This window comes from Rutidosis leptorrhynchoides, unplaced genomic scaffold (genome assembly GCF_046630445.1).
Source record: "Rutidosis leptorrhynchoides isolate AG116_Rl617_1_P2 unplaced genomic scaffold, CSIRO_AGI_Rlap_v1 contig80, whole genome shotgun sequence".
NCBI lineage: Eukaryota > Viridiplantae > Streptophyta > Magnoliopsida > Asterales > Asteraceae > Rutidosis > Rutidosis leptorrhynchoides.
This window is the reverse complement of record NW_027266872.1, coordinates 25718-50559: the sequence shown is the minus strand read 5'-3', so window position 1 is coordinate 50559 and position 24842 is coordinate 25718. Positions and strand designations below refer to the sequence as shown.

Below are 24842 nucleotides of genomic sequence, written 5' to 3'. Positions count from 1 at the left end.
AGTCAGCCAGCATGTTGCCAAATCAATGAAAATAAGCAATATGCAGTACACAAGCCTTGTTTTCATTTCTTTGCAAACTATCTTTCCTTCCGTCTCAAAATTCATTATATTTTTATTATGGATGGACGGAGGTAGTAAAGGAAAATTTCCATCCAAATAATTCCTGCAATTGTAAATTTAAATCCTAATTAATCAAACTAAAGTAATTAAAATGAAACCAAATAAAATTATTAATTGTGGCAGAAAATATAGAGCCTATTAATTGTGGCATTATTTTTTCCTATTCCTAACTAAAACGGACTTATACAATAAAAATAATTAAATTAATTAGATACAATTATAAATTTTATTATGAAAATTAAATCTTGTTATGTGACTTTTACTTTTTGTTATGTTTATTATTTTAAAAATAAAATAAATTTTTTAATTCTGTGAATTTTGAAATAAAATGAAAATAATTATAATTGATATAAAATATTTGACATATATATAATAATGTTTAATACAAATAATTATTATATAATATTTTTTATGATATATTTAAATAATTAATTTTCAAATATACGAATTTTTCATCCAACGGACGGATCCAATGACTTATAATTGATTAATTATACTACTCAATTGAGTTTATGAGTCCAGAAAACAGTATAAATATTTTGAATCGAATAATGATTCTCTAATACTATTAGTCCAGAAAGCAAGTTAGCTTTCATAATAATTGAGAAAGTGAAGCATCAAAATAATAATTGAGAAAGTGAAAGGAAAACAATATTATCTTGAGAAAGATATTGCTGACCGCTATGTTTGTCGGTCAACAAAGTTAGCTTTCCTCTTTTGGTGTGGTCGTAGATGCTGACGTCATCAAGAAGAAGGGGAGGATTCCGGTGAATGCTGCGTATTTTGATGTCATGCATGACTGAGCTCTTCTAATATTAAATTACAATCACACTAACTAGTTTAGTGAACACCAATGGAGTGATTGCTCCCTTCTCCTTCGAACTTATTACTCTTCTTGTTGGTATAAATATGATACAAGACCATGCAACAAATTCCATAACAAGCTTTCTCTTATTGATCTTCAAGTCAATTACTTACAATTTTCATATGGACACACCAACTGTTCAACAGAATGCATCAGAGAATGGGGAAATTCCTCTGCTTACTCCTTACCAGATGGGAAAATTCGAACTTTCTCATAGGTTAAATAAATTGATCTTTCTAATTTGTTTATGCAAGGTTCTAATAAATTTGTTGATTTGGGAAGTTTAAGCATAGGTCTCTGTAACCCTACATTTCCCCTGTTTATACTCACTTAATTGTTTTGTGTTCCACTCTATTCCAGGATTGTTTTGGCGCCATTGACTAGACAGAGATCATATGGAAATGTTCCTCAACCACATGCCATTTTGTATTACTCTCAGAGGACGACGAAAGGCGGTCTTCTCATCACAGAAGCTACTGGAGTTTCCGATACTGCTCAAGGGTAAATTCGTTATCCAACTTCTTTTAACGTTCGCTAACAACATTGCAATTGCATACTTGCAATTAAGCCTATTTTCCTTGCGTATACGTTTTCTTTTCCTAAGCAAGATGATGTTTCTTGAATAAAGGTACACAGATACACCCGGGATATGGACGAAAGAGCAAGTTGAAGCATGGAAACCTATTGTTGTGCTGTTCATGCCAAAGGTGGGATCTTCTTCTGTCAAATTTGGCATGTGGGAAGAGTATCAAACACAAGTATGTTCACTGTCTGATATATATATTTAGCCTTTTCAATTGGCTTCTACTTTATGTATATTCACTTCTTTTTTTCTTGTCAATTGTATGTAGGCTTTCAGCCAAATGGGCAAGCTCCAATATCTCCAACTGACAAAGTATTGACTCCTCAACTTCGAAGAAATGGGGTTGATGTTGCCCAGTTTTCAACTCCAAGACGCCTTGAGACTGATGAAATCCCTCTGATTGTCAATGATTTTAGACTTGCTGCAAAGAATGCTATTGAAGCAGGTAACTTCTTCTTCAAATTTGGAGTTAGCAATTCACTAGGTTGTTTTCTGTTTTCCAAACAAATCGTGTAAGTTCACCAGAATGGAATAAAGGGCTATCTTTGGCCTTCCTGAAAATGTCAATCCTAGGATTGTGTAATTGTTGAAATCGTGTGCAACCATTTTTCTTTTCCAGTTCCAGTTCTATTCTTGTCTATGAGTACTAACAGCTGTTATTTCCCTGGTGAACTAATAATGTACATTTCGTATTTGATGAAGGTTTTGATGGAGTTGAAATCCATGGTGCACATGGTTATCTGATCGATCAGTTTCTTAAAGATCAAGTAAATGATCGAACGGACCACTATGGTGGATCTCTAGAAAACCGCTCCAGATTTGCTTTAGAAATCGTCGAAGCTGTCGTTAACGAAATAGGAGCAGATAAAGTTGGAATAAGATTATCCCCATATGCAAACTATGCCGAAGCAGGGGACTCAAATCCAAAAGCACTGAGTCTCTACTTGGCTGAATCATTGAATAAATATGGGATAGCATACTGTCACGCAGTTGAACCCAGGATTAAAATAACTGGAGACGAATTTGAATGTCCTCACAGTCTTGTTCCCATGAGAAAGGCTTTTAACGGTACTTTCATCGCTGCCGGAGGCTACGAGAGGGAAGACGGAAACGAAACAATCCATGAGAACCGAGCTGATCTCGTTGCTTATGGACGCTGGTTTTTAGCTAACCCTGACTTGCCAAGACGATTTGAGCTTCATGCTCCTCTCAATAAGTATGACAGAGACACATTTTATGCATCTGATCCCATCATTGGTTACACTGATTACCCGTTTCTGGAGGCCATTGCATAAACGGCTCCGAGCTTGATTTCCTAGCTATATTATTTTGTGTTGGGGGATACTATACAGAAATAAGTCCCTGTATTTTTCCAAATCTGGTTGGATAGTGCTTCTAATTAGAAATGTATGTACATATTATTGAATTTCCGTCATTTTATTTGGCTGGGTTTTAGTGGTAATCCTTTTCTCCGTCTCCTTGCCCAATTTCCTCGCAAAATGAATGATAGTGACTACTTAATAAGTATTCCGTTGGCCTTACATAAAAAGGAAGTCTTAATTCAGACAAATTAAGTTGATCAAAAAGAAAGACACATGTGGCACAGCACTGATGCTTAGTTTAGATCCTAAACAAAAATAGAAGATCTCAAAAAACCATACGAAATCATCACAGACGATGATAATATATGGATATTGTCCCGCGTAAAGTAGCTGAAGTCTCTAGGGCAAGTCATTTTCGAGACCACCAACAATACATAGCAACCACCTCGACAACCAAAGCTGCGACCATGTACTCCTTGTAAATTTGACTAAATGGTGATCTAATTCAATAATAACATAAAATGCAGGAGGTCTGATCATAAGATATGAAAGTCAGGGGATGGAAAATGTTATAACCAGACTATTTTCAACAAACTTATTGTGAGAGAGTGAAACAAGAGGTTCACTATTACTCCCTCCGTCTCTAATTACTTGTCACTTTCTTATTTTACATAGGAAAGTAAAAGGTAAAAGTAACAAGTAGATAGAGACAGATGTAGCAGGGATCATTATCAAACAACAACACACAACTTGCAATCCATGCTTTGAGAGTGCTCTTGCTAGAGATGTGTCAATTTCATTCATGCATCTGGTTAAAATTCATCGCAATACTTTGAAGAATAGTAAGTCTAAGGTGTCAATTTCACAATCCACTGGCAGCATATATTAATGAATGAAAAGTATACTAGACAGCCACCAAAACCAATCCATTCAACATTTTGAGAAAGTCAATTATATACTTCTACTTGATTCAAATTGAAATGAATAAAAAGAATGCCGGCGACATCAATCAGTTCTCGAATTGGAAATAATTAATGAAGTGGCTGGCTGTCCAAGTGCTTAAATAAGAACCAACTAACACTCTCCACCACAATTCATTTTCATTCTTCAATCGACCGACAATATCAAAGATATTTTTTTTTTTATGAATATCGACAATATCAACGATATGATTCCTCTTCTTACCCCATACAAGATGGGAAATTTCCAACTTTCTCATAGGTAAATTTACATTTTTTGATTCTTTATATGGTCTGATTATTTGTTTCTTGTAATAAAAAAAAAAAAAAAAACCCCCATTTTTGGTTAAAGATTTTAATTTGGTAATGCATGATTCTGATGTTTAAAATGAAAATTCGTACTGGGTATTATTTATTTTGGTTGTATGCCTGAATATTTTCGAATTTTTTAAATGCTGCTAAAGTATTGAGAAGTATTCTCGAATTAAATGTTTTATATAATGTGTTGCAGAGTTGTTTTGGCACCATTGACAAGACAGAGATCATATGGCAATGTTCCACAGCCACATGCCATTCTCTATTATTCTCAGAGGACAACCAAAGGCGGCCTTCTCATCAGTGAAGCCACCGGAGTTTCCGATACGTCTCAAGGGTAAATTTATCTCTAAACTGACATATGCAACTTTTCAAGCATTGCCATTGCGTACTTTGCATCTAATAGATATTATTCAATCACTGTCTTGCATATAGTTATCCCGATACCCCTGGAATATGGACCAAAGAACAAGTTGAAGCGTGGAAACCTATAGTTGATGCTGTTCATGCCAAAGGTGGGATATTCTTTTGCCAGATTTGGAATGTCGGAAGGGTGTCAAACACAGGTATGATCTTCCATCTGTATTTATATATAATGATCTGTGTTTTTGTATTTTTTTTTCAATAATCCATCTCTAATGTTTCATTTGGGTGTTGTTGTATGTAGGATTTCAGCCAAATGGGCAAGCTCCAATTTCTTCAACAGACAAAGGATTGACTCCACAAATTCAGAGTAACGGCATTGATGTTGCACAGTTTACCAATCCAAAGCGCCTTACGACTGAGGAAATTCCTCTTGTTGTCAATGATTTTAGACTTGCCGCAAGGAATGCCATTGAAGCAGGTAATTATTTTGCTCCAGACTGGAATAAATGGCTATCTTTTACCTTTCTGAAATCCCTAAGTTTTATCGAAAAGCCGATACTAATGCTCACATTGTATTTGTTAAACAATTTAAGCTGTTATTTCCATGTTGGACTGATACATCTTAATTTTATATATAAAGGTTTTGATGGAGTTGAAATCCATGGCGCACACGGTTATCTGATCGATCAGTTTCTGAAAGATGGAGTTAATGACCGAACCGACCAATATGGAGGATCCCTAGAGAACCGATGTCGATTCGCTTTCGAAATTGTAGAAGCCATTGTTAACGAAATAGGAGCTGACAAAGTCGGAATTAGATTATCTCCATTTGCAGACTATTCCGAATCTGGTGATTCAAATCCAGAAGCATTAGGTCTCTACTTGGCTGAATCATTGAACAAATATGGTTTAGCATACTGTCACATGGTTGAACCTAGGTTGAATGCAGTTCTAGAGAAAGTTGAATGTCCTCACAGTCTTGCTCCCATGAAAAAGGCCTTTAACGGTACCTTTATGGTAGCCGGATGTTACGACAAGGAAGACGGAAACAAAGCTATTGCCGAGAATCGAGCCGATCTTGTTGCTTTTGGAAGATGGTTTTTAGCAAATCCGGACATGCCGAAACGATTCGAGCTTAATGCGCCTCTGAATAAGTATAACAGGGACACATTTTATATATCAGACCCTGTCGTTGGTTATACTGATTATCCATTTCTTGAGGATCTGCAATAGGGAGGGTTTTATGATGGTTATTTTTACCTGGAAGTTTACTTTTGTTTCCTATTGTGGTGCGTAAAAAATAATACTTGTATTGATTCTTCATAGAAATGATAAAAAAGAAAAAGAATAAACAGCGTAAAGAAGTATCTTCCTCATAAAGTTATAAATTCCTACAAAAGGGTCTACTTAACAATGGCAATCGAATACTGTGACATTATAGTCTAGCAGACTATAAACCACTAGCAGACAACAGATTGAATATCATTTTTGCTATTCTATACTCTGCAGAAAACCCCCCATCAACTGCTTCTCGAAGAAGTTTCATCGCCTTCAAAATACGATTATTACCAACTCGAATGGACACAGTAGCAGGAGGACGATGAGAATGAGAGAAAGCTCTATCACTTATTAGAGAAGTATAATCATCGGCAAACCTGATTTGGTGAAGACGATAACCCCAAACGAAGCACCTTGATGAAGCCAAAGCATTTCTACAAAGCGTCGCCGTCTGCATTTTTTGGGTGCTTGGCGGAGGACCTGATATCAATCGAGCGATTGAAAATGAGATATTTAAGTGTTAGGTCCTGTGTTGTACAAAACACGCCCGTAGGTCCTTATATTGAAAAACGCAGGTTGGAAGTCTCTGTGTTTAAAAAAAAAAACACCGAGTCTGAGCCGAATCGAACAGCCCGTGCTATCTCGAGGGTATTTTAGTAGTTTCATATTAACAATAATAAAATATTATACTATCTTTGTATTTAAATAGATAATATTTTGAGATTTTTATGTTAATCAATATCATCGATTTCAATACATAAATCATTTTTATTTTACAATTCTATCATTTCTCTTTCCTTAATAAATTATTAATTGTGTGTGAAAAAAGAATGAGTGGAAGGATAAAATAATAAAAAATATATTGATATTCTAAAATCGTCATCTAGTTAAAAATAAAAAATCCTAAAAACGCCATCTATTTATATACAGAAGGAATATATATTTGTATTAAATTATTTAATATTTTGTCTTTTTAATATTAAATAAATATAAAAATTTATATGTTTTATGTTAAATCATATAATGTGAATACAAATAATCCTCAATAGATTTTAATACTTCTAAATTAATTTTTATAGTGTTACTTTTATCATTTAAAATTTAAATATTTTGAAAAAATAAATAAACTAACAGTTCATGAAACTCAAGAATAATAATAATAAACAAATTCGAATTTAAATTTTTGGAGCTCATTTATAAACAAACATAATTCGACTCGATAACGAACATATTTTGCTTCCAGTAGCCTTATATACTGAAACTGTCCTCTTATATATAAGGCATACACCCATCCACAGGGCTGCTTAAATGGAGCAGCTAACTGCAAGAAAGATTTCCTAGTGCGCAAACTTTTGTTGAATATGAATAAAGCTTTCTTTTGTGGGAAAATTCATTCCACAACGATCGTAATTTATTTTATCTCAATATTTAAAGTTGAAGATTATTTTTCCTTTCGCAAAAACCAATTGTTTGGGGGATTTTCTTCAGTGAAAAAGCAAAGGAAAACAAAATATTATTGGCTGGTCAACAAAGTCAAGCTATTCCCTTTTTCAAACATATATGCTCACGTCATCATTCAAGTTTGACTTTCTTATTACGTCATCGATGACTCCTTAAATCGATGATCACACTTGCAAAAGGTGTCCTTGGAAGATCTTCTAGTGGGTATAAATATATGATACCAACAAACACTCTCCACAACAATTCATTTTCATTCTTCAATCGAAATCGAAATTTTTGATCGACAGCGTCAATTATTTTCTCTTCATCTCTCCAAAATGGGCTCGACCGACACTATCAATAATATGATTCCTCTTCTTACCCCATACAAGATGGGAAATTTCCAACTTTCTCATAGGTAAATTTACATTTTTTGATTCTTTATATGGTCTGATTATTTATTTCTTGTAATAAAAAAAAAAAACACCCATTTTTGGTTAAAGATTTTAATTTGGTAATGCATGACTCTGATGTTTAAAATGAAAATTCGTACTGAGTATTACTAATTTTGGTTGTATGTCTGAATATTCTCGAATTTTTCAAATGCTGCTAAAGTATTGAGAAGTGTTCTTGCATAAATACTTGTTGAATGGAGTGATTCCCTAGAAGATCGTTTTTTGAAATTTGCAGAGTTTGGTAGACTATAAGCTTACTACATTTATTAATTAAATGTTTTATATAATGTGTTGCAGAGTTGTTTTGGCACCATTGACAAGACAGAGATCATATGGCAATGTTCCACAGCCACATGCCATTCTCTATTATTCTCAGAGGACAACCAAAGGCGGCCTTCTCATCAGTGAAGCCACCGGAGTTTCCGATACGTCTCAAGGGTAAATTTATCTCTAAACTGACATATGCAACTTTTCAAGCATTGCCATTGCGTACTTTGCATCTAATAGATATTATTCAATCACTGTCTTGCATATAGTTATCCCGATACCCCTGGAATATGGACCAAAGAACAAGTTGAAGCGTGGAAACCTATAGTTGATGCTGTTCATGCCAAAGGTGGGATATTCTTTTGCCAGATTTGGAATGTCGGAAGGGTGTCAAACACAGGTATGATCTTCCATCTGTATTTATATATAATGATCTGTGTTTTTGTATTTTTTTTTCAATAATCCATCTCTAATGTTTCATTTGGGTATTGTTGTATGTAGGGATTTCAGCCAAATGGGCAAGCTCCAATTTCTTCAACAGACAAAGGATTGACTCCACAAATTCGGAGTAACGGCTTTAATCTTGCTCAGTTAACCAATCCAAGACGCCTTACGACTGAGGAAATTCCTCTTGTTGTCAATGATTTTAGACTTGCCGCAAGGAATGCCATTGAAGCTGGTAATTATTTTGCTCCAGACTGGAATAAATGGCTATCTTTTACCTTTTTGAAATTCCCAAGTTTTATCGAAAAGCCGATACTGATGCTCACACTGTATTTGTTAAACAATTTATGCAGTTATTTCCATGTTGGACTGATATATCTTAATTTTATATATAAAGGTTTTGATGGAGTTGAAATCCATGGAGCTCATGGCTATCTAATTGATCAATTTCTGAAAGATGGAGTTAATGATCGAACCGACCAATACGGAGGATCCCTAGAGAACCGATGTCGATTCGCTTTGGAAATTGTCGAAGCCGTCGTTAACGAAATCGGAGCAGATAAAGTTGGAATAAGATTATCCCCATTCGCAGACTATGCAGAAGCGGGGGACTCGAATCCTGAAGCATTAGGTCTGTACTTGGCTGAATCATTGAACAAATATGGTCTAGCATACTGTCACATGGTTGAACCTAGGATGAAAACAGTTGGAGAGAAAGTTGAATGTCCTCAAAGTCTTGCACCCATGAGAAAGGCTTTTAACGGTACCTTTATGGTCGCCGGAGGTTACGACAAGGAAGACGGAAACAAAGCTGTTGCCGAGAATCGAGCCGATCTTGTTGCTTTTGGAAGATGGTTTTTAGCAAATCCGGACATGCCGAAACGATTCGAGCTTAATGCGCCTCTCAATAAATATAACAGGGACACATTTTATATATCGGATCCTGTCGTCGGTTATACCGATTATCCATTTCTTGAGGATCTGCAATAGGGAGGGTTTTATGACATTGATTTCCTAGCCAGTTATTATACCTGGAGCTGGAAGTGTACTTTTGTTTCCTATTGTGGTGCATAGATGGTATTATTATATTACTTGTTTTGATTTCTCGTATAAATGAAATAAATAAATAAATAAATAATTTAAGGAGTAGGCTCTTGTTGAATTTTGGAAGGTCCTAGGGCGTTAGGGAATTGGAAAATTATGGCTACAGATATGGAAATATGGCAAAGCAGAGACGTAACTTCCTCGTAAAGTTATAATTTCTACAAAAGGGTCTAGTTAACAATGAGATTCGAGTATTGTGATATCATTGTCTAGCCACAAACAGTATTGTCCCTCTGCTACTATCAATGTCACGAGGACTTGTAGAATGGACGACCAATTATGCATTACTACGTCTTAAGCAAACCTAAAGCAGCTTCCACTATCAAAACCAAACAACAGAATGTTTGTATAAGAACTGAGACTGAGAGGTAACATTTAAAAAAAAAAAAAAACTTTTTTGGAAAATAGTAAGAAAAAAAATATGCGATAAGTTCAACTGAAGTTTACCTGCTTGTTTGCTCTGTTCATCTAAACGATTAGCAGGTAACAGATTTACTATCATTTTCGCTGTGCTATACTCCGCAGAAAATCCCTTATCAACTGCTTCTTGAAGAAGTTCCATTGCCTTTACAACATCATTGTTTTGAATACAGCCTCTGATAATATTATTATTAGAGCGACTGTCTGCACAACAACTAGTGTCTCCCATTTTCCTGAACATATTACATGCTTCATCTATAAGCCCTTCCTTACACAGTCCTCGAATCATTGTATTATATGTGATCACATCTGGCTGTATCTCTTTAGATCCCAGGCTAAGAAACAAATCCCTTGCAGCTTTCAGCTCACCAGAATTACAGAGCATTGATGAGTATATTGAAGCATTCAACATCTGGAGATAATCCATTCTCTTGTATCGATTTAAACAAGTCCATTGCCTCACCTAGAAGCCCATTTTTAACAAAACCGTCCAGCAAAGTTGAGTAAGTAATCATGTTTGGAAGTTGACCTGCTGCACAGATCTCTCTGAAAAGCTCTTTGGCTGCTGGAACTCTCTTAGTTCGTAAGAAGCCACTGAGAAGAGTGGTGATAGTTTCAGTATCTGGAAACAGCCTTACTTTAGACATTTGGTCAAAAAGTTTAATTGCCTCATCTATCTTTTTAGATTTGCAAAATCCATAATCAAGATGTAGTAACATATGACATTAGGAGAAATACCATCGGAGATCATGTAATTGAAAACCTTCACTGCTTCCTGCATCTGCCCTCTTAAACAATGGCCATCGATCAATATAAGTTATAATATTGGGTTTCAGACCATCTACAATCATTGTTTCGACAGCTGCCACGGCCTTTGAAACTAATCCTTCCTTACAATATGCATCAACCAATCTGGTGTATGTGCACTCATCTCTCTTGATATTATGAGCATCCATTTCATTCAACAGACTTTTAACTTCTTCCCACTTACTCTGCTTGCAAGCACCATCAATTAATGAGTTGAACGTGATTATATTAGGTGTAATTCCATTTCCCATCATTTCAGCAAAGAGATCGAATGCTACATTTACTTGCTTATTCTTACACAATCCATCGATAACTGTGGTATATGTCACAACATCAGGCTGATAACCTCCTTCGACCATCCTCCTGAACAATTTAATGGCCTTATCAACATCGCCTATTTTGCACAAACCATTCACAATTGTGCTGTAAGTAATTAAATTAGGTTGATAACCCCTCTTGACCATATCATCGAACAATCCAATAGCTTCGGAAACTTTACCCTTCTTGAACATTCCGTTAATCATCGTGCTATATAAAATAACATTAGGCTGGAAACTGTTTTAAGTGATCTCACGAAACAAATTAGTAGCGGCATGGATGTTGCCTACTTGACACAAACCATTAATGATTGTGCTGTAATTTATTAAGTTTGGCTCATGACCTTGCTTCACCATGTCATCAAATAACCTCGCAGCTTCGGTGACATTCCCCTCTTTACACATCCCGTTTATCAAAGTGTTAAATGCGATTACATCAGAGTGAAATCCAAGTTTTAGAATCTTACAAAAGATGGAGAAACCAAAATCAACCCGACCCAGGCGACAGAGACAATTGATTAGGATGCTAAACGTGGCAATATCAGAAAATATGCCTGACAAAGTAATTTTTTTATACAATGAAACAACCGATGTATAATGTTTCATTCTGACAATAGCACCCAATAATTTATTGAATTGGACGGTGGAGGGGTGAGGATGCATAGATATCATTGTATCAAAGATAGAAAGAGCAACATCAAGACTGTTTCTGCGGTAAATACGATTATTATTACCAGCTCGAATGGACACAGTAGCAGGAGGACGAAGAGAATGAGAGAAAGCTCTATCACTTATTAGAGAAGTATTATAATCGGCAAACCTGATTTGGTGAAGACGATAACCCAACAAACAGCATCTTGATGAACCCACAGCACTCCTACAAAGTGTCGCCATCTGCATTTTTTGGGTGCGCGGCGGTGGTGGAGGAGCAGTTGATATCAATCGAGCGGTTGAAATTTTTAAGATTCCAGTTTCATTTTTAAATAAATGGGGATCGATAGTTTTAGGCTATAATATTAATTACAATAACAGTCCTTCAACTATTTCTATAATTACATGTGTATCCTTAAACTTTATCGTATTCGTAGCTAGAGAAGGAAGATGGAAACATATGTATGACGATTAGCTGTCCTCGTTTCCTTTTTCAAGAGTTTTAAAATATGGCCACACCGACTGTTCGACAGAATGCAGCACAGAGCGGGAAAATTCCTCTGCTTAGTCCTCCCTGAAGCTACCGGTGTTTCCGGTACCACTACCGGTGTTGTAAATAAGGTATTCAGATGCAGCTGGTCTATGGACGAAACAATTTTAACAATCATTGAGTAATCCAAATTGAATATTCCCTCCAACTTTAATAATCACTGAGTAATTAAACAAATGATTCAGACTATTATTTATTATTATTGTATTAAAAAAGCCAACTTTGCTTTCATAATTGAGGGAAAGTGAAAGGAAAACAATCTTTCATTTTTTACTTAGTAATGGGTGAAACTTGCCATAAAAGTTACTACAACAAGCCAACAACAAAGTCAGCTTCCTTCCATTTATTAATAAGTTTGTGATGGGTCATCAAAAAAGGAGATTCGGTGAATGTTGATGTCATGCATGACTCAGTCTTCTTCGATCGTCATCTTTCTTGTCGGTATAAATATGATACAAAACCATGGAGCGAAATCCATACATAACAAGCTTTCTCTTATTAATCTTCAAGTCAATTGCCCACAATTTTCATATTTTTAAAAAAATGGACACACCAACTGTTCAACAGAATGCATCTGAGAATGGTGAAATCCCTCTGCTTACTCCTTACCAGATGGGAAAATTTAAGCTTTCTCATAGGTAAAATAAAAACTGATCTTTTCATTTGTTAATGCATGATTCTTCTAGGTCTGTGTTTATTATGAGGAAAAAGAAGCATATTTGAGGAGTTTCAATAGTTAACTGTACCAAGTGAACTAAATTTATCATCCCCTGTTCATATTATTAATTTAATGGCTTCTATAGAGATTATTGAATATTCTGAATTGGAAAGTTTAGGCATAGGTCTATAAGTATTACTTAATTGTTTTGCTCTGCAACGTGTTCCAGGATTGTTTTGGCGCCAATGACTAGACAGAGATCTTATGGCTACGTTCCACAGCCACATGCCATTCACTATTACTCTCAGAGGACAACCAAAGGAGGTTTTCTCATCACTGAAGCTACTGGAATTTCAGATACTGCTCAAGGGTAAATTCATCTCTAAACTACATAGTCAACTTTGCTTAAGATTCAATTAAAACGTTGCAATTGCATACTTGAATCCAAGTGTATTTTCTTTGGACATTCCCTATTATCCTTGAATAATATTTTATCCTTGTGTTGCAAAATAAAGGTTTCCAGATACACCTGGGATATGGACAAAAGAACAAGTTGAAGCATGGAAACCAATCGTTGATACTGTTCATGCCAAAGGTGGGATCTTCTTTTGTCAGATTGTGCATGCTGGAAGGGTCTCAAACACAGGTATGTTCTTTGTCTGAGATAGTTAGTCATCTCTACTATTCAAATATAAGATTGTATTTTACAATTGTTGTCGCTTGTATGTAGGATTTCAGCCAAATGGGCAAGCACCAATTTCTTCTACAGACAAAGGATTGACTGATGCTTCAAAATTTTCAACTCCAAGGTGCCTTCGGGCTGATGAAGTTCCTCTTATTGTCAATGACTTCAGACTTGCTGCAAGGAATGCTATAGAAGCAGGTACTTCTTCCAAACTGCATTTGACAAAATATCTATTGTTATATATATTCCATGCAAGTTTTTTATTCTTTTGTCGGTGACCTGAGAAAATTTGTATGTTAGGATATGAATATGTATCTGTACCTGTTAAACGTCCCTTGTCACCACGAAAAAGACAGTTTCTAATATCAAATATCGGCTTCTGATGATTGTAGTATATTAAGAAAACCTTTTTCTCTGGTCATTTCCATGTATATACCTTTACGAACTAATGTTTTTACTGTTAATAAAGGTTTCGATGGAGTTGAAATTCATGGGGCTCACGGCTTTCTTATTGATGAGTTTCTAAAAGATAAAGTGAACGATCGAACTGACCAATACGGAGGATCTCTAGAAAATCGATGCAGATTCGCTTTTGAGATCGTGGAAGCCATTGCCGAAGAGATAGGCTCTGATAATTTAGGAATAAGATTATCTCCATTCGCAGACTATTTTGAATCTGGGGACTCGAATCCCGAAGCATTAGGTCTCTACTTGGCTGAATCATTGAACAAATTTGGGATAGCATACTGTCACATGGTTGAACCAAGGATGAAAACAGCCGGAGAGAAAGTTGAATCTCATCAAAGTCTTGTTCCAATGAAAAAGGCTTTTAACGGAACTTTTATTGTCGCCGGAGGTTACGAGGAGGAAGATGGAAACAAAGCTATTGCCGAGAATCGAACTGATCTTATTGCTTATGGACGTCGATTTTTATCAAATCCAGACTTGCCGAAGAGATTTGAGATTCATGCTCCTCTCAATAAGTATGATAGGAGCACATTTTATACCTCAGATCCTGTCATTGGTTACACTGATTACCCATTTCTTGAGGCCAATGCATAGATTTGCTGTACATTATCTGTAATATTGTTTTCTTAGTGATTCTCCAATTTCCCTTGGAGTAGTTTTGTTTCTCAGACTGATAATAGAGTAACATTACGTTCTATCAATTATATACTGTATTGAATACTTTGAGCATAAGTGAGCTATTGGCAAGTTTTATGTATATATTTCGACTGGTGTTTTACAAACTTTAACTCCAAGGCGCCTTAGGACTGATGAAATTCATCTTACAAGTCTGTGGGACGGAAACCTATATTTTTAAAAATTAATAATTTAAATATATCATAAAAAATTATATAATAATTATTCGTCTTAAACAAATTAAATGTATTTTAATTATGAAGAATTATTAATTGTTTGAAAAGTATGTTATGTCCGTTTTAATTAAGAATAAAAAAAATATATAGTGAATTTTTATTAAGAATAATAGTATAAGAAAATATTTAGAAAAAAATAATACATATTATAATTTGATTAGGAATTTTTTTTAATAATATGCCATTTGAATAGGAAAAAAGAAGACATGTCCGTTTTAATTAAGAAATAGGAAAAAAGAATGTAATGAATTTTAATCAGGAATTTTTTTTAATAAGATTAGAAAAAAATATAGTGTATTATAATTTTATTAGGAATATTTTTTTAAATAATAGAGAGAAAATTGATTAGGAATAAAATTATTATATTACGAAAAAGTAATTGGTTGAATTTTATTTTTATTGTATTTGATTTCCTAATTAGAATAAAAAAAAAATATTATTGATTTAAAATTATAACTTGAAATCTAATTAAACTCAAAGTTTTAAAATACATGTGTCAAATTACTGTTCATTTACTAGTCAATGGGCCCGTCCGTTGGACGGGAGGGCGTTTTCCTTCAGAAACTATTTAAACGGATGCCCATCGAAGTGATGAAAATTCATGGAGAAATAAACATCGTCCACAAATCTTAATATAATAATAATTTGTTTAATTATTTTATTGTGTCCGTGAGTCTATTCTGTGCATGTTTCGCGATTTTGAAGTTGTTTTGGGTTTGGATACTCTTTAGCAGTAGTATGATTATTTTCATAATTTCATTACGTTGCTCTCTGGCTAGTCACTTAATTATAACATTACATTCAAAAAAATTAGTTTATTAAAATTTCATATGGATTTTTTTGTCATGCGAGATTAATCTTTTTTTGATGATATGTTAGTCTAAATAATTAATTTCGGGAAGAAGACAAATACTACATGTGATCATTATTCAAAACTCAATATATTAACTCAATATAGATAAAGGAATTATTTGTATATATATAATGAAAAATTAAAAACTAAAATTTGAATTGAAAGAAAATATTTCTAGAAATTTAAGATTAATTAAAAAATATTCCTAACGAAATCTAAAACTGTTTGCTTGATTCATCAATGCTAATCTTCTTTCTCAACTTTAATTTTAACCAATCTGGGGTGGACTTTGCTTGGTTTTTCTCCCGTATCATCCTCGTCATCAGATGAAATATACATTGCTCTTTTTCTTTTGTTGGATTTGTCGGTTGTCGGAGTCATGTCGCTATCTTCTCGATCGGTATCCTACCATACCAATTTTAAAAAATTAAATTCATTATATATGTGTATATTTTAGGAATGAAAAAATGCATTATAACTAAAGATTCAATCGATAGTGTTTATACCTCCAAATTCGCATCGACGTCTTCTTCTTCTTCTTCTTTTTCAGAAATCTAGAAGGAAAAAAAAAATTCAAGGATTTATGTTAAAAATACGGGTGATAAATAAGGGAGCTCCAATTATAATATTATATATATGTGTAAGGTAAATATGAAAAAGTTTACTCGAGTGAAGTGTTTATCCTTGAACTGTTTAATGAGACCCTCGTCTGATGTCACTCGCTTAACGGTATAAGTTACGTCCCAATCCGAGAATAGATCCTCCTCGATAATTCCAAATTTGAATAGCAGCTCCTTGTCGATAATTGCCTCAAATTCAGCTAAGAGGTTTTTATTTGATTTTTCCTAATGATGATCAGAAAATAGATAAAGTGGTTTACAAACACGGTTTAAATAAATAGAAACATAAACTCAATTTATTTTCTACCTTGTTTGATGGATTTATAAGGTCCGTTGCAGATTTGTCGATCAACAATTTCACCATCCGATCAAATAGCATTAATGATGTTGTTCCAGTACGATCACGGACTCTCACTTGCATCTTAAATCTGAAAAAAAAAAAAAAACATGATAATATAAGGATAAATAAGCCAAAAAAAAAATATAAGGCTAAAAAAATAATATTACTATTAGTCTAAATGGATGAATTTACGAATATGGATTTTCGATATCTTATTTTGGCTCAGCGGTCACCAGATCTTGACACTTTGGACACCACCATTTTGGCCCATTCTTTTCAAATTTTTTATTGCACATGGTACATCCTTCATAATACTAGTTCTCGATGGACTCGACTTCGATTATTCGTGCAAGCATTGTAAAAAATCCCACCTGCAATAAAATTTTGAATATTTTATTTTTCTTGATAGGTTTGATTATAATAAATTCTCCAAATAAATAAGTATTAATTAAGACTATGAAATTATTATTACCTCTGGAGATATAGAAAGTTCTTTAACTGTGATTCTTTTCGTAAGGAGGAATTCATCCGACATCGAAACTGGTCCCGGTAGTTGAGTTATAATTTGTGCGTAGGAGCCTATATCATTAAGTCTACAATACACCATAAAATCAGTAAGTAAAATAGTAGAAAAAATATCTAATGTAAATTAAAATCAATCTATGGTATAAAATAATTACTTTTGGCTATATTCGACATCTTCAGGTAGATTCGGATTGACGAAGATTTTTGTTCCTTGAAAATTATTATTTATTCCATGAATTTCTGCAATTTCAAATTATTTCAAATTTATTATGGTATACATTATATTATGAGATTTATAAAAAATATATAGGAAATTGATGAACTTACTATTAAAAGTATTCGTAACTGCCGATTGTAAAATAACAACTATTGATTTATTTAAAGTTGTAGCATCCAATATAGCTTCATTTAATTTCTCGGCAAAAGCATTCCACAAAGTGCAATTAATCCTCTTTTTCCTTGAGCATTGGGGAAAATAAGCATTTAAATAAAAAATCATAATAAATAAAACAAAATTAGATCAATGACATAATTAAATTTATATCATAAATAATGATATAAAAAAAAAAATTTACTCCAAATCCTCTAGAACAAAGGTAAGCAATTTCATTGTCTTGTTTGGCTTGACTATTTCTCTTATTTTTTCATTCTCCACGACATGCCCAATAACATCTGTATTTTTAACAGATCTATATTATTATAACAAAAAAAAAACAAAGAAAACTAAATATAAAAGTTAAAAAGTAAACTTACCAAACATAAACGATTCATTCTCCTTATTTAAAATTGAATCGAAGCTCATAAAATTAAAAGCAAATTTTGAAATCCCTTCATCCGAAATCTTTTCGACTATGGTATCTTTCAAGAAGAACAATTTGTACTGATTTCTAGTAGCTTTAAGTTTGTTGGTAGGTTCAGAGACGAAAAAATTTTGGAAGCTATATACTTCTCCTTCACTTATTTGTTGTCTATATATTGCAAGAAGATCTTTTTTTATTGTTGCTTGAATGCGGCCATGCTACACACATAATAAAATATATTTTATAAAAGACAAATTTATTAGATACATTAAAAAATAAAAATTTCTAAATATTCAACATCATAAATATTCTAAGGATAAAAAAACCTTATCATCAAGCAAAATCATCTCTATACTTCCATCTCCTATACGGCTACGGAAATTTGGTATTGTCCAAAGATTTAAGACGCGAGCCTTAATCTTCCAATCAATACGTCCGGGACAAACATCATCGATTTGAGAATATTTTGACGCCATCCTACAATAAAACGATCTATAATCAAAAGATTGAAAAGATAATTATTTCAATATAATTTCGTTGATAACATAACAATAGAATGTTATATTGATAGTTGTATTGATGAGCAAAAAAAACCTTACCCGAAGTTTCTTTTTAAAATAAAACAAAGATAGCTTAGCAAAAGAAAATCGTACCGAAATTTTTGCTCGTTTGGGTGTGAATTTAGTATGTTGCATATAGCTATATATATACTCCTAAAATAAAAGAAAAAAAAAATAAAAATCTCATATGATTAGGAATACTAATTCATATGTAAGTTTAATTTAATATTTTGAATTAGATTTGGATATGTAAAATTTAAAGATAAGTACCTGAAAGTTCAAGATTGATAACATTGTAATTAATTAATAGTAATATCAGTTTTAGAATGAAATTATCTGGCGTTAAGTAATCTTATGTCCCAGCAATAACAGTTGTGGTAGAATCAAATTCATATGTAAGTTTAATTTAATATTTTGCATTAGATTTGGATATGTATATGAAGTAATTCTACGTACCTTGACTATTAAGTAAACTGCATATTGTAACTTTGTGAATGATCAGTTTGTTAAAGAAAGAAAGTAAGATTCGTCAAATCTCCTCTCCCCCAACCTCGATCCCTATTTATATCTAATTATTGGACGTATATTGTCTTGACTTTCTTTTTTAAAGATTACAAAGGATATAGTTCTTTATTTTTTTTACCTATCTCATATATAGTGAGCATACGACAGAGAAAGATATATAAAGTTTTTTCATTAATTAATTAATGTGTTGACATGACATGGGAGTGGAAGTAGTTGCTGACCAAACCAATCACTTAATTCAGTCCACAAAAGGAGCTATATTATTTATATTAAATCCTATTAGAATTAAAAATTAATTGCATCAAAGTTTGATTAGATTTTTTTTGAAAATCGGAATCAAATTAGATTAGGAATCAAATTATACCAAAATCGGTTGATAATTGATATCTAATAGAATATTGGTCGATTTGATAATCCTAATATAGTTCGGAATTAGATTTGATAGGAAGATTATTTAGAAATTGGATTTGGTAGGGAGATTAATTAGGAATTGGATTTGTATTCTATTCATAATAGTTTGTTTAATTATTTTATTGTGTTTTTAAATCCTAATTCAATACAAACTTGATTCCTAATTAAAACGTCATGTGTCGTAAGTTGATTTGACAATAAAATTTGCAATTGAATTGCAATTGGAACAAATTGAAAGATGTTTCTCTATTGTCTATAAGATAAAACGTCATGTGTCGGATGTTGATTTAACAATAAAATTTATAATTGAATTTATAATTAGAACAAATTTAAAATTAAAAGTCTTGTTATTGTCTATAAGATTGTCACTGATTTCATAGTTGCGGCCAAGAATGTTATAGAATCAGGTACTTCTTTTTCTCCCAAATTGAAAAACCTCACTTTCAATTTGTTTATTTCCTTGGTGGCTTATTTAATAAAAGGTTTTGATGGAGTTGAAAGTGATGGGGCTGAGGGCTATTTAATCGATCAGTTTCTAAAAGATGAAGTGAATGATCGAACCGACCAATACGGAGGATCTCTAGAAAATCGATGCAGATTCACATTAGAAATTGTCGAGGCCATTGGCAAGGAAATAGGCTCAGACAAAGTCGTAATAATCAGACTGTCTCCCTATGCAGACTTCATCGAAGCACATGACTCAAATCAAAGGACACAAATTGGATGCTCATTCTTTTAAATGGTTAATTAGGAGTTGTGTTGTCCTCGAGTCTAAGGTTAGTCAATATTGTTCCCATTCCACCTTGGTTATCAATTTGTCAGTCTTCCTCTTGAAAGCGTTCACGTTCACTCTCTTTAATCATTTAATTAGATCACTAATTTATCATTTTCCAACATTTTTATTGTAACCCAATTTGAATATTCCCTCCTACTTTAATAATGGGAGGACGAGATTCTAAAATAAATAAAAGAAAGATAAAACAAAAACAAAAAAGGTTTAGAAGAGGCTGCGGGATCGAAGTGAATATATATTGTATTAAAAAAAAACTTAGCTTTCATAATACATAATTGAGAGAAAGTGAACCAAACCAAACATTCTACAACCCTAATACTTTTCTTGTGGTTATAATAATCTCTTCTAATTTTATATTACCGATTACGCCACACCACCAGTCTCTCCAAGGGCGCGCCACTTTTATACACCTAAACTCTAAAAAATGAATATAGAAAATTTATTTCGAAATTTTCCAAACAAATAATCGTGATTAATTAAGAGATTTTTTTTAATTAGCTACATCCCGTAATTCGGATTTTCGGGAATCATTATTTTTTAAAAAAATTTATTATTACACCAATTATTGCAACTGCATGAAAAGAATTAAATTAAAACCGGAAATCTCATTTTTGGGTATAGCTTTCATCCCGGAATTTACAAATCCAGGTATAATGCTTATCCCGGTATTGACAAATCCAGGTATAATGCTTATCCCGGTGTTGCCAATTACGGGTCTAAGGCAATACCCGATAATGGTAATTACGGGAATAAAAATTCCGGTATTGCCATTTTCGAGAATATATGACTCCCGGAAATTCCATTTACGGGAGATTTGCTATATAACCCCCACACTCGGTTTCATTTTCACATTCTTTTTTCGTCTCTCTTTTCGGTTTCATTTTCACATTCTTTCTTCGTCTCTCTTCCGATTAATTCTAGAATTTATAATTTTTTCTTCGAATTTCTTCGCACTCCTTTTAGAATTCCTAATTTTTTTTTATTTATATTTAATATATCTTCTTATCTAAATTTATACTGAAGAGTTCTATACAATTTGTGGATGGCAAGGTCGTGGTGGGTAGCGTTCTCGATGCAACGTATTTCATCAATCGTATGTTGAGTTATGATGATTTTTCTCAAATAATGTGCGATTATGCCGGGATTCAAAGAGAAAGAGTACAATTGAATCTTATCTATGTATACGCGGTTGATAACGGTGAAAAACAATGTATCGTAATTAATGATGATGCTATATTATCATTGATGTATCAACATCATTCTTGTAGTCGTGACTTGCTCATCAGCTACCAGCCGATTCATAATTTGGGTCGGACATCAAGATTCAATGCTGGAGGAGAGGGTAGTAGTAGGTCTCGCGGACGACGGGGATACGGCTCATCCGACGAGGATTACTTTGTTCCCCGCGAAGGATATTATCATGTGTTCATCAACATGGATGGGTCTGATGAGGTAACAAACCGCCACATTCCTAGTGGTCCAGAATTATACAATGGTGAACCTAATACCATAAAGTTGGGGACGCATTTTTCTAACAAGGAAGAGTGTAGCGACCCGAAAATTCGAACTTAGGTAATCGTGCCAACGATAGTGACGTGTAGATGATATCACGATTAATGCTAAACCTATTCGATTCGTCTCGTAGTCAACGTGCATTGATTTCGTATTTTAATATAGTTGGATTTTTTTAAAAAAAAATCAAGTTAACTATTAAATAATAACGCGTAACAGTTTCGAGACCTAGAGTGTCTAATCGATATATTTTCGAACAATAGTAAATAACAGCACTATTTATCTATACATCAAATAACAAGTAATAGACATAAAATATCATATTTAATTATACATATACATGAGACGGAGGATTTGCAATCAATCACCTCCGAAAATTGATGACAAGTCTACTTTCTTTTCTTATGTAATTAATACACTCCACCAGTCTCAATTACACCACCGACACTTTCCTTCTCCTATAATACTCACCCTCCTCCCTTTGCAATTCACAATCAAACAAAAATCTCTCCGTAACCTCACTTCATCAGTAACCAAAACTATTTTCATTTCAACAGAAAATTCAGCAATAATTCATACAATTCCAGTTATTTTTACAGTTCACTTATACAAACTTTCAGATCAAGATTCGTCCGTAACAAACTACGGAAGAACATAACTGTTTAATTCTCCATAAATGTCAAACTAAACTGTCTAGATATCCAACCTTACCGGAATGAACCCAAATCGGAATATATCGTAGACGAAACGACAAGGAATCCGGAACTATTGGAATCAACCCGATCCAACGTCTCTAAACCACCGAGTCACGAACGAGTTAAGCTCGGGTCGACAAATTTTTGACCGAGTCTTGTCTGAGTTAGCTGTCCAAAAGCTTCCTTGACCTCGTGCGAACCAAACCAGAGCAACGCCGACGAGAAACTAAGTGGTCGGATTCTTTGAGGTAAAAATTCGACCACTCCCTGTACTCAAATCGATTTATTTTTATCATTTTATTACTCCCCACAGTCCATAGAATAACATACTAGAAGAAATTGATCTAATTCGACGTTTCTAGAAATTTGTCCCGAAACTTTAAATCAAAAATTAAAGAAAACGGAGACAAGTTAGAGAAATTAAAATATACCTTCGTGATCGTATTGACGAGACGAACATTTTGGTACCGGGATTACGGCCGGAATCGTCGGGAACGAAACGGAACAAAGCGAGTGTAATCGGGGAGAGAGAAAGCTTTGCCGGAGAAGAAGAGAGAAAAAGAGAAATTTTTTTTATTAATTAATTATGGTTAAATTACTATATTACCCTCAATTATTTAAAATATTAACGAAAATACATAAATGTTATTTCGGTCAAACAGAATGTCCAAGGACATAATTGTCTTTTCAGTATCCGAACCTAGTTAAATGTCGTTTGTACCCTTTATGTTTTAAAGTATTTACAATAAAACCAACGCGTTATTTTTTCAGTCAAAGGTTACTCTTGTAATTTCATACCCAAACCTAATCAGAGAACCAACCATGTATTTTAAAAATCTTCCGAACCTAATAAAATCATTTTTACTCAACCTGAATCTATGAAATTTTTACTATAGGTTAATATTTATATTCTAAACCTGCATTATGTAAATTTTTTGTAAATTAAAAATCAGATTTAATAAATCTTAATTTTGGTCTATTTAAATGATTTTAAATGTATAAATTTTGTCAAATAATATATTTAAGTATTATTCAGTTTTAAATAAATATGTAAAATTAGTAATAAACTTTTTGTAATAACCAGTATCAATATTTAATTTTATTAAATATTTTTCACTTAGAAAAATATTTTTAATGAATTAATTGTTTTTAAAATTGAATTAAGAATGATTAACTGATAAAATACCGTCGTAGAATACGAGAGTGACGTAATAGTTCTAGAAATGTTTCTGCGATATATTTACATAGATGATTGATTAATTTCGATAATTATAATAGGTCGTTAGACGTATTGACGTTAAATCGCGCGAACGATTATTTCAGGTGAGTATTACTTTCATTTTCATTATGAAGAATATATTGATGTTTATGAAATATATATATATATATATATATTACTATGCCATGATTTCTTATTATATCATTGTGTTACGATTTATTTAACTGTATGGCATAGTTACGTATTATATTTTTCAAAACTGGAGAGAACTTTCAAAGACCCTAAAAGCAAAGTTTTATTTGCTTCTTAAAGACGAATTTAAAAGCAAGATTGTGCCTTATTATACATATTATATAAATACGAACCCAACTAAAATGTTTTATTAATAGAGGATTCGGTCGACTTCGTGGCGACCCAATCCATATAGAGTGGTTGGTCCTTGTGACCCCATGTTGACGGTCTGATCAGAGGGTACGACTCCCCTAGTATATCTATCTGGAGTTTTGATTAATTGCGCCCATGGTGACGGGCTGCCGATAGATTAGGATACTACAGTAGGTCGCCCCTATTGTCAGTATCCCAAGTTTTCAAAAGTTGGGGTTCGATGATTTCTAAATATATTTAATGATGATTCCTAAAGATAAAAGATTTAAGATGTTTATGATCTAAATGTTTTTATGTAATCAATGCTTCATTAAATGTTTCAATATAAAACCTCACTAAGCATTATAGCTTACAGATTTATGCAAAATAAATGTTTTCTCCAGGTTAAGCAGGTTCAGGTTATGAGGCATAGGTAGGGCACAGATTCCGCAAACGATAAAAGGTACCATCGGACCCCATACTAGACCCACATGATGGGATCGAAATGCGGGTGCCACAAGTTGGGCCCCACACTAGACCCACATGAGGGGATTGAAATGCGGGTGTCTCAAAGAGCTTCACGGCATCAGAGCGGACAACATGGGCTGCAGAATGCATAAATCGTCCAAATAAACGTACTA

At 33.4% G+C, this 24842-nt stretch overlaps 4 protein-coding genes and 1 pseudogene across 4 annotated transcripts; 4 read left to right on the top strand and 1 right to left on the bottom strand.

The window, feature by feature from the left end:
- The first annotated feature begins 1107 nt into the window (after positions 1–1107).
- Positions 1108–2863, top strand: LOC139885130 (putative 12-oxophytodienoate reductase 11; annotated as a pseudogene).
- A 1171-nt stretch (positions 2864–4034) lies between these two features.
- Positions 4035–5763, top strand: LOC139885129 (putative 12-oxophytodienoate reductase 11). The gene is made up of 5 exons (XM_071869077.1): positions 4035–4111; positions 4361–4501; positions 4600–4730; positions 4832–5008; positions 5171–5763. Exons 1-5 carry the CDS (start codon positions 4035–4037, stop codon positions 5761–5763), a joined length of 1119 nt encoding a protein of 372 aa, XP_071725178.1.
- Positions 5764–7613: 1850 nt separating this feature from the next.
- Positions 7614–9404, top strand: LOC139885127 (12-oxophytodienoate reductase 1-like). Its single transcript, XM_071869076.1, has 5 exons — positions 7614–7666; positions 8001–8141; positions 8240–8357; positions 8472–8649; positions 8812–9404. Exons 1-5 carry the CDS (start codon positions 7614–7616, stop codon positions 9402–9404), a joined length of 1083 nt encoding a protein of 360 aa, XP_071725177.1.
- A 3402-nt stretch (positions 9405–12806) lies between these two features.
- LOC139885126 (putative 12-oxophytodienoate reductase 11) lies at positions 12807–14668 on the top strand. The gene is made up of 5 exons (XM_071869075.1): positions 12807–12901; positions 13151–13291; positions 13437–13567; positions 13652–13804; positions 14076–14668. Exons 1-5 carry the CDS (start codon positions 12807–12809, stop codon positions 14666–14668), a joined length of 1113 nt encoding a protein of 370 aa, XP_071725176.1.
- Positions 14669–16081: 1413 nt separating this feature from the next.
- LOC139885125 (replication protein A 70 kDa DNA-binding subunit B-like) lies at positions 16082–18599 on the bottom strand. The gene is made up of 10 exons (XM_071869074.1): positions 18450–18599; positions 18077–18341; positions 17899–17995; positions 17651–17781; positions 17479–17563; positions 17271–17391; positions 17129–17169; positions 16766–16886; positions 16504–16683; positions 16082–16243 (listed from the first exon to the last, which is right to left on the bottom strand). The coding sequence occupies exons 1-10, from the start codon at positions 18597–18599 to the stop codon at positions 16082–16084; spliced, it is 1353 nt and encodes a 450-aa protein (XP_071725175.1).
- Positions 18600–24842: the final 6243 nt, after the last annotated feature.